Here is a 10,711-nt window from a genome sequence, read left to right as displayed (position 1 = left end):
GTTAGGGTTAGGGTTAGGACTAGGGTTAGTGTTGGGTAAGGGTTAGGGTTAGGGTTAGGGTTAGGGTTAGGACTAGGGTTAGTGTTGGGTAAGCGTTAGGGTTAGGACTAGGATTAGTGTTGGGTAAGGGTTAGGGTTAGGACTAGGATTAGTGTTGGGTTAGGGTTAGGGTTAGTGTTGGGTAAGCGTTAGGGTTAGGACTAGGGTTAGTGTTGGGTAAAGGTTGTGGGTAGGGCTAGGAGTAGTGCTTGGTCTAGTTTTTAAGGTTATAGTTTGATTTATTTTTATTTATTTTATTCTTGAAATCTACTCGATTTGCTCTTCATTGGGAAATTCTTTAACTACATTAGCCTCTTTTTCTTAAGTTTTTGTTGTTAATTGGGAGGTTTACAGAGCAAATCATTACTTTTACATTAAAAAAAAAAAAATCCAATACTTCATTTCATTGCAATGATTTCAATCCCCTCCATCTGCCATTATTGTGAAATGCTGTCCAGGCGGTTCTGACTCACGGTGACTCTGTAGAGGGTTTCCAGGAGCAGCTGGTGGGTCTGAACAGCAGACTTTGTAGTTCACAGCCCAGTGTTCATACTATAGTGCGACACCCTGTACTATTGTGCTATTAACACACGTTAACAGTATTGACCTCTATTCACTTCAAATCGTGCCCTCCTGTCCTCTGCTCCCTTCATCCTTCCTCTGCCAATCTGCCTCTTGTTGTACACTGCCGTCTCACCACCCAAGTTAACAGGTCTACTCCGCAGAACACAAATAATTTTCCCTTCCCTCCCACCCCAAATAGTCATCAGAATGTTTATTCTATCAAGAAATCCTTTTCTTAACATTTTGTAACAGTGGTCTCATATAGTATTTGCCATTTTGTGATTGACTAATTTCACTCGGCATAATGTCCTCCAGGTTCATCCATGCTGTGAGGCACTTTGCAGAGTCATCATTATTCTTCAATGATGTGTAATATTCTATTGTGTGTGTGTATGTATCAAAGTTTAACCATTTTTTGTTGATGGACATTTAGGCTGTCTCCATCTTTTTGCAATCAATGTTGGGAAGCATGTATCTATTCATGTTGGGCCTCTTGTTTCTTGAGGATATTTACCAAGTAGAGGGACTGCTGGGTCACATGTTTCTATTTCTAACTTTCTGAGAAAGAGCAGAGAGATAGGAAAATGTAGCTATAGAGTACGAAAATAGGAAGAAGTTTTCAAAACACTTAAAAAGCAGGGAGAGAAAAGATAATAAAGATAGAATAGAGTAGTAAAGAAAGATCAAAAGCAGAAAATGAAGAAGGGGAAATGTAAAAGAAGAAAAGAAAAAGCAGAGATAGAAAGACTCAAAATCAAGGGATGGGAAAGAAAAGGAGCAAAAAGAATAAACTAAACCAAGGAAACAAGAAAAGGTAAATAACAAAAAAAGTGTAGCTGTTGGACTCAGAAAACAGAAAATTCTGGGGGGCTGTCGTCAGTCAGTCAAGGAGCTCACGAGGTGGGTGAGGGAGAACTCTGAGAGCCGAGTTCCCATAAGCCTAGGAGTTGTCTGTGTTCAGGACACTCGATCCAGAAGTAATCCATGGTGGTTCTGAACGCAGCTGGTGTCAGTGTGTTAGGATCACAGGGCAGCTGGGGCAGGATGGCTGGTCCCCAGGGGTTCTGCTAGAGTGATGCTGGCCTGAGGTGCTGCGAGTCTGTAAGTCTGGAGTTGGACCTGGCTGAATTCAGGCACCAAGACAGTGCAGCCAGCAGCCAGCTCACAGTGGTATGGCTCCCAACCTTGCAGCTCCAAACTCCCAGAAATCAGGGTCTGTGCTGGAAAGGAACAACGGTAGGGGCTAGTCACACCTCTAGTCTCCAGGGAAGCATGGGGAACAAGAAGGAATTTCAGTCCACCTTCTGTCGCCAAAGCTGCTCGTGAAAGTACAAGATGGCTCACTGCGTCTGGCCGGCCACCAATTCACCAGTCTCCTTCTTGTGCCACCCTGCTCAGCTTCTCCTCCCAGTAAGTACTCACTCCATTTTGCTAACTTTCCTCTGAAGCTCAGGACTCCAGGATTCTCACCTGTCTGTTTCATTTGGTCTCCCAAGGAATTCTGATAGCGTAGTCGGTTAAGAGTTGGGCTGCTAACCACATGGTCAGCAGTTCAAAGCTACCAGCCACTCTAAGAGAGAATGATGAGGCTTTGTGTTCCCTTTGTCACCACTCCTGTTTAATGTCATGCTCAAAGTCTTACCCAGAGCTATGAGACAGCAAAGGGACATTGAAGGCACCCAAGCTAGCAAAGAAGTAAAATTCTATTTGCAGATATGATCTGCATAGAAATCTGCATATGATATGTATAGAAAATCCCAAAGACTTAGCTAGAAAGTTACTGGAATGCTACCAAAAAAAAAAATCTAACAGAGACTGGTTAACTATTGGGAAGGAGGAGGAGGAGGAATAGAACCGACAAGAAAACCAGACAGGGAAGCAGTTGGATACGTGATGCTACATTGAAGGAATTGCAGTCACTGACCTGAAACTAAGTTAATGATGTGTTGGATGTAAAACTGACTATCTGCTCTGTCAACTTTCACTTAATTCACACTAAAAAGCTTAAAAATACTGTCTTCTCCCTTTCCAAGACAGAGAACATATGCCCATCTCTGCAAAATAAAACAGCATTTCAGATAATAAGGTCATTCCAACTCACCAGGATTTGAGGCTTCCTCTTCTTTGCTTGGGGCCAATCAGTCTTCTTAGAAGACAAACCTAATGGCAGAAAGGACAAGCGTGAGAAAGCAGACCTCCCATAATACCTCCAGATCACAGGCAGGAAGGAAGCAACCTCTTCACTCAGCTGTGGCCACTACAGCATTCTCACCTGGACCTGCAGCCTTGGTCCCCCACTTCACCTCTCCACACCCTCAACAACTCTCACCTTCTGCCTTCTGTGTCTGGGTCACTTTCTTCATGGTCTCCGTATGGTCCCTGTTCTTTGAAGCCAGAATCTTCTCCCAGTCCTGCTCTCCCCGGGCAGAAGGACCAGGCAACGTGACGGCCCCCGAGTCATTGGGAAGTGGTTTCATCTCCAGATGGGTGTCTGCTGCTTGGGGAGATGTCTTCAGTCTCAGTGATGGAAACCCCTCTCGTTTCCAGGCACCCAGGAGCTGTGGGACAGAGAAGCACCGTGACGCTCTGGACACTGTGTTGTGTGCTCTCCCCTCTCTCCCCGAGTCCCCCTCAGCAGGATCCGGTCCTCTCACACCCTCCTGGGTCACCACTCACAGAGTCTCAGCCCACTCAGGTTCTTTGCAGTTTTTACCTTTACTCATTCCTGGTCTATAAGCCCTCAAGTCTGCTCCCTAACACTCCTTTTTCCTATCAATTTTACTGCACTCTCTTGTCCTGAAACCTCAGAATCACACACCTTGCTCCAGATGAGTGTCTGCTACCTGGGTCAGAGCGGAAACAGCTCAATGTCTGTGGAACAAGAGCCTGAAGTCTCCCTGCAGACCAGTCAGGGTGGGCAGTAATCGGCTTCTCATGCCTGGCTGCGCAGTGAATTCTGTAGTATGGTCCTTCTACCCAGAGTTCACAAAGGAGCTCTGGTAGGGCATTGGGTATGAGTCAGCCTGCTAATCTCAGGGTCAGCAGTACGAAACTATCAGCAGTTCCAAGGGAGAAAGACGAGGCTTTCTGCTCCTGTAAAGGTTTACAGCCTCAGAAACCATATACAGGGTCGCAATGAGTCGGAACCGACTCCACAGCACAGAACCACCACCGTGAACTATGTATGGGAGGGAATCACCCGGGCAGCGGTAGGTTTGTCTATTCTGTTTTGATTAGTCATTGTCTTTGTGACTCCCACACAATGACTGGGCAGGCCTATGTCAATCTGTGGCCCATCGAGGGCACTGAACACCTTGCTGTTACCGTAACTAAGGTAAAGGAAACCTCTTCAAGGGGATTTGTTTGTTTGCCATCCAACCCCACTAGGTTGAAAGGGAGACAGGGAGAGAAGGAAAAGCGATCACAAGGAAGACCGCGAGAGATGGTCACATAAAACCAGCAAGAATAACAACAGCACAACAAAGCGACCATGGGACTTGCTGAGCTCAAGAACTGTAACACTTGCTGGAGAAGGCCCCAAGTAGGGCCTAGCAGCAGAAGTCAAGAAGATATGCAGATTAAGAACTGCATCAAGATGTTCCCGATCCCAAGTTGTACTGTGGCTTCTCTGGTGGTGACGGTGTGCCATGGAGTCGGTTCAAATCATAGCGACCCTGAATACAGTTTCCAAGGTGGTAAGTCTTTACGGGAGCATACAGCCTCATCTTTCTCCCACAGAATGGCTGGTAGTTTCGAACTGCTGATCCTGAGGTTAGCAGCCCGACTCATAAAACTACATAATTTTAAGTACAGTTCATGAATTCTCTGAGACATTGCAGCAAATTAAGGAACCAAACACCAAAGGGAAAGAACTGAGGCGAGGAGAAATAATTGATGTTACAAATAATGGAGTGAGACAGCACTTAGGAAAAGTTGGGAATTCTGGATTATCTTTAACCTCCGTCTCACAGGAACCAGCTTTGCGTTGATCCTTTAAATCCACTTATTTACTGACTGTCTTCGTTACCTAGAGCTGCTATAACAGAAGTACCACAATTAGATGACTTAAGCAAACACATTTACTCTTGCACAGTTTGGGGGGCTTCAAGTCCGAATGCAGAGTGCCACCTCTAGAGAATGGTCCTGGTCTCCTTTCAGCCTCCAGACACCTACCATTCATTCCTTAGAGCTCTGCATGTGTCTTAGCAACATCAATCTTTCCCTGATCTAGGAGCCTCACAGTGCAGGGGCCTCAGGGCCAAAGGACACACTCCACTCCTGCCTTTTCTTTCTGTGGCAGTTTGTCCTTCCTTCTCTGCTCATTTCTCTCTCCCTTTACATCACAAAAGAAATGGACTCCTGACACACCTAACCCTGGAGATTGCATCCAATCTCATTAACATCACAGAAGTGAGAACTAGAAGCCTAGAATAACTGCATCAGATAAGGCTGGAGATCACATCAGATCACATCATAAAGGTGATTCATGTTAGATCACACCATGGGGGATTTACTATAGGTGCTGGTGTGGCACTGTGGGTTAATGCGCCGGACTGCAAAGCTGTTTGAACTGCAAGGTCGGCAGTTCAAGCTCACCAGCTGCTCTTTGGAAACCCTATACAGGGTCGTTATGGGTCGGAATCTACTCGACGGCACTTAACAACAAGCTACAAAACCGTGGGAATCCAGACCCAGTCAAGTTGACATAAAACCTTAACTGTTACACTGGCTTAGCCCAAGGTTCCAGTTGTGGCCAATTCTCTACATCCTTGTACTCAGGAGTCCCTCCAAAGTTCACACTGGCTTTTCCAAGATACCCACCCACCTTCCATCTCTGTGTGTAGGCCACATGACTGTACCAGTCATTCATCCTCTCATGTGACCCAGGGAACGCAGGTGATGTTAGGAACTATGCTATCTTTACAAGCTCCTCAGACAGCCTGGCCAAGTGGCCAGTATCTCAGCCCACATGACTACAGCCCTACTGCCGCCTTGTTACTGTGGTCAGCAGCCAGCAGTGAATTCCAGCTCATGGTGACCTAATGTGTACAGAACAGAAGGGCTCTATTGTTTTCAAGGCCGTGGTCTTTCAAAAGTGGGCTGCCAGGCCTGTCTGTGGAAGCACTTTTGGTCAGGTTCATACTACCAACCTCTCAGCTAGTAGTCAAGAGTTTAACCGTGAACACTCCCCAAGGACTCCTTACTGGTGCCTGGTTCCCTGTTAAGGCTACCTTGGGCACGTACCCTAAAAACAGTCGGTAAACTGGCTCACTCCTTCTGTGCAAACCAGACTTAACACCATAATCCAACCACCTTACCATATCTATTTAGATTACTCTTCGTAGCAGAAGTTAAGCGCCTATGAAACCTATCCTGAGTCATTTTGCTAGTCCTGGTGTGGCAGTGTAGGATCAGCATTGGACTACTATCCTAAAGGTCGCCAGTTCGAACCCATCAGCCACTCCTTGGAAACCCTATACAGGGTTGCTTGCTATGAGTCAGAATCCACTGGACGGCAGTTAACAACAGGGATTACTATAAAAATAGGGCTCTGTGACAGATTTGATCATTTCCCCCTGATATAGAATTCTCCATGAAAGGGTTCTACTTCAATGATCCTGTTACTGGGCTTGACCTTGAGAGTTGCCTTAGGCAATCACTGCACAGTGGAAGTGACCTTGTGATGAGTGCAGGGCTGTTTCTCACTAGGGTCCTAAATCCATTAGGAATCTATTCTAACTGTGCTTCTTCACTCAGGACAGAGGCCAAAGGTGCAGCCATACCTGGGACATCACCAATGGGAACGACAGAAGTCTGGAAGGAGAGCTGGCCTCTGCCACTCAACAAACACAGGGACAGTAGGTCCAGGGACACTAACCTGCCCCCCCTCAGGAAAAAAAACTGCTTAGACGCTTGACTAGAAGATGCAGTTCATCCACGTTAAGTCTATTTTGTGTCGGTCCCAGCGCCCAGTGTAGAACCTTCCCTATCTCCTAAAAGCTTACCTCCCATCACCTGTCCACCCCTGCAGCAAACCAAGGCACAGTAGGTACTGAGACATCCTCACTGACCATCTGGAAGGTCTCCAATAGCCAACAAAACAACCTAGACATCAGAATGAGTTCTAGGTTCCCACTCCGACCCATCATGTATAAGCAAACAAGAGCTCCCCACCAGACACCCCGGGGGTCACACCCTGGCCGTCTCCCCCGAGGGGATGTCCGTCCATCTGCCCCGGGCGGAACTCCCCCCACAGCCCAGAAAACCCGGGGACGTAAGGCTGGAGCAGCGCGGTTTTTCCCGTGCTCATCCCGGCCTCTTCCAATCAGGAACCCCAAATTCCAGGTTCCACTGGTCCCAGCCCGGGACCCAGGGACAGCGAAGCGCCCTGCAAACCCAGGATCCGGGCCTTCTTTCCAATTCCCTAGCCCCGGCACCATAGGATAAGAACTGGAGCGCAAGGTCGGTGGTTCAAATTCACCAGCCGCTCCTCGGGAACAGTATACAGCGTCGCTACGGGTCAGAACTGACTGGATGGTACTAACAACAACCGGCGTCTCCAACCACGCCCCCCTCTCCAAAAAACAAAACAAAACAAAAACGGAACATCGGTAACCTGTGGGTACTGACCCGGCCGGCCCGCCCCTCGCCAGCCGAACCCCACTTAGGGCCCCGACACCTCCCCAACCTTTCCTCCCTGCTCTCCCGGGCCGCGCGTTGAAAAGCCGCTCTGCAGTACGACCGAAGTCACAGTGTGCAGAACCGCTCCAGCCTCTCGTGATGAAATGAAGATACCGTTGCATCACGCCCAGGAAGGAATCCTCCGCTCTGCTGTCCTCCTCAAGAACCACAAGCCAGATCCACAGCCGCAGCAGCCCCCGCGGACGACTTCCGGCCCGCCCCCCGGAGCGCGCGATGACGTCCTAAGGCATTTCCGGTAGGCTCGTCTCGCTGAACCGCGCCGACTGCGAGTCCGCTTTGTTTGCAACTTTCTCTGCTCCAGCGGAGTGGAGCTTCCTGAGCTATGTTCCGTTACATACACCTGTTGTAGGGGGAAAAAAGGGTCCAAATGCGAGGTGAGTCCAAACTTCTCCGCACTCCGGTTCTCTTAAAACTTCTGTTGGCTGCGCTTTCCGTTCAAGGTTGCTGCTGTGCAGGTGTGAGCCTGTTACGTCACTCGGTTGGGAACTGCGGTGCCAGGAGAAATGGCTGCCCCTCTTGTGATCTGCACGAAGGAAGAGCAGCGTGCGGTGATCCGTTTCTTGTGGTCTGAGGGTGTGCCTGGGGCCGACATTTTCCGAAGACTTTGTGCACAGTATGGAGAAAGTGTTTTGTCGCGAAGAAGTGTGTATGAATGGATAGAGAAGTTCAAGGAAGGGCGCACAAGTGTCAGCCACGAAGAAGGAGCTGGACGCCCGTCCACGTCCACGGCTGATGACAACATTGCGCGCGCACGTGAAATGATCATGTCCAATAGACAGGTGACCGTGGATTGTGTGGCAAGTCATTTGCAAATCAGCCACGGCTCTGCCTATGAAATCATCCACAACAGACTGGGATTTCGCAAAGTTTGCACCAGATGGGTACCCAAACAACTGGAGGAAGATTTGCCTCTGATGAAGAAGTGAAGACAGCAGCACATTCTTGGCTCACAGCTCTGCCGAAAACATTCCCCCCTTCCCCCATTTTTAAATGAGGGAATATGAAACCTTGTTGACAGATGGACACAGTGTATTGGAAAGCAAAGAGATTATGTGGATAAATGGTGTGTTTGTCTTTTCTAAAAGTTCATTAAAATAAAATTCCACAGCCAGAGTGTGGTTAATTTTTTGACTCACCCGAGTATATTTATGTTATTGTTGTTAACGTGCAGACAATTTGGAGGGAGGGGAAAAAAGAAAATGAATAGAAGTAAATACTGTGAATGGAGGGTCCATGGGGTGGTTTGCAGTCACTGTACTGACACGAAATATATAACGACAAATGTGGGACTGACTGATCTGTTCTGTAAACCTTCACTCAAGTCAATAAAAATTAGACATTTATATTTTTTAAAAAAGTGAACAAATTAAGTGTATGAGAAAAATTCAAAAGCACAATGAGCTATCGCTTGATTCGTATTTTGTACAATCCATGTTCTGGTTATTAATGGATATTTGCAGCTGTTTCTTCTCATTTTTAGGTTTTTAGTAGTGCCTGGTGTGGCACTGTGGGTTAATGTGCTACATTGCAATGTTGATTTGAAATGCAAGATCAGCAGTTCAAGCTTACTAGCTGTTCCTTGGGAACCCTAAATAGGGTCGCTATGGGTCAGAACTGACTAGACGGTACTTAATAGCAACAACATACATCTGAGAGGAATCCCACAAAGGAAACTCGGCCTTGGCTTTAGACACATTTCCCAATTTCAGAAGGGGTTTTAGTTTGTTCAAACTTTATGATTCATCTTGTTGTTAAGTGCTATAGAGTTCATTCTGACTCATAGTGACCCTGTCTAGGGTTTCCTAAGTTTCAAATCTTCAAGGAAGCAGAAAGCCTCATCTTTTTCCTGTGGAACACTGGTGGGCTTGAACCGCAGACCCTGTGGTTGGCAGTCCAGTGCTTCTCGTATAGAGCAATATTTGTCCTTTGGTGATTGACTAATTTCACTCACCATAATGGCCTCCAGGTTCGTCCATGTTGTGGGGTGCTTTGTAGCTACTTCATTATTCAGTGTTGCATACTATTCCATTCTGTGTATGCACCAAAGTTAGTGTAACCATTCTTCTGTTGCTGGTCATTAGGCTGTCTCCATCTGTTTGCTATTGTGAACAGTGCTGCAGTGAACATGGGTATGTACATAGCTAGTCCTGTCTTATCTCTTATTTCTTGAGGACCTATGCCAAGTAGAGGGATTGCTAGATCATACGGTATAGCAATTTCTCAACTTTTTGAGAAAGCACCATTCCACAGTGCTTGCACCATTTTACAGTCCCACCAGTCTAGGAGGGTCCCAGTTACTCGACAGCCTTGCCAGCATTTGTTGTTTTCTATTTTTTGGAACTTTGCTATTAATGCTGGGGTGAGATGACATCTCTTTGTTGTTTTGATTTGCATCTCTTTAATGGAGTCAAGGAGCTCTGGTAGCATAGTGGTTATGAATCGGGCTGCAAACTGCAAGGTCAGCAGTTTGAAACTACCAGCTGTTCTGCAGGAGAAAGGTGAGGCTTTCTGCTCCCGTAAAGATTTACAGCCGTAGAAATGCTGTACAGGGTAGCTATGAGTTGGAACCGACTCCACGGCACATAACAACAACAATGGAGTCCTGGTGTGGTGCAGTGGGTTAATGTGCTGGACTGCAAAGTCGGTTTGAAATACAAGGTCAGCTGTTCCTTGGAAACCCTACACAGGGTCACTATGGATTAGAACTGACTCGATGGCACTTAAACACAGTAACAGCAACAATGGAGTCCTGGTATGGTGCTCTGGGTTAATGCACTGGACTACAAAGTCGGTTTGAACCACAAGGTCGGCAGTTCAAGTTCGCCAGTCTCTCCTCAGAAACCCTATACAGGGTCACTATGGGTCGGAATTGACTCAACGGCACTTAACAACAACAATGGAGTCCTGGTGTGACACTGCGGGTTAATGTGCTGGACTTCATAGTCTGTTTGAACTGCAAGGTTGGTGGTACAAACTCACAAACCGCACCTTGGATATCCTATACAGGGTCACTATGGGTTGGAACTGACTCAATGGCACTTAACAACAATGGTTTTAATGAAGAGTCCTGGTGTGGCTCTGTGGGTTAATTCACTGGACTGCAAGGTAAAAATTGAACTGCAAGGTCGATGGTTCAAACTCACCAGCCGCTCCTCAGACCCCCTATACAGGTTCACTATGAGCCGGAATCAACTCAACGGTACTTAACAACAACAGTAGTTAAGGATTATAAGCATTTCTTCATAGATTTGTCAGATGCCTGCATGTCTTCTTTGGAGAAGTGTCTGTTCATGTCTTCTGCCCATTTTTTAATTGGACTGTTTGTCTTCGTGTTGAGGCATTGAAGTGATCTATAGATTTTGGAGAGTAGTTCTTTGTCTACTATGTTGTTGCCAAACATTTTTTT

General features: G+C 46.9%; 1 protein-coding gene across 1 annotated transcript in view; it reads right to left on the bottom strand.

The window, feature by feature from the left end:
• LOC102831676 (zinc finger protein 343-like) overlaps nucleotides 1–7,897 on the bottom strand; it is a 24,200-nt gene extending 16,303 nt beyond the window's left edge. The window contains exons 1-3 of the mRNA XM_006839314.1: nucleotides 7,781–7,897; nucleotides 2,933–3,161; nucleotides 2,705–2,763 (exon numbers count right to left, since the gene is read on the bottom strand). Coding sequence (XP_006839377.1) covers nucleotides 2,705–2,763; nucleotides 2,933–3,161; nucleotides 7,781–7,897 — 405 coding nt within the window. The remainder of the gene's footprint in view (nucleotides 1–2,704; nucleotides 2,764–2,932; nucleotides 3,162–7,780) is intronic.
• Between the last annotated feature and the right edge of the window lie 2,814 nt (nucleotides 7,898–10,711).

The sequence above is a fragment of the Chrysochloris asiatica genome, unplaced genomic scaffold (assembly GCF_000296735.1).
Source record: "Chrysochloris asiatica unplaced genomic scaffold, ChrAsi1.0 scaffold00023, whole genome shotgun sequence".
Classification (NCBI taxonomy): Eukaryota; Metazoa; Chordata; class Mammalia; order Afrosoricida; family Chrysochloridae; genus Chrysochloris; species Chrysochloris asiatica.
Note: the sequence above shows the minus strand (reverse complement) of the source record. Positions and strands in the feature narration are given on the sequence as shown.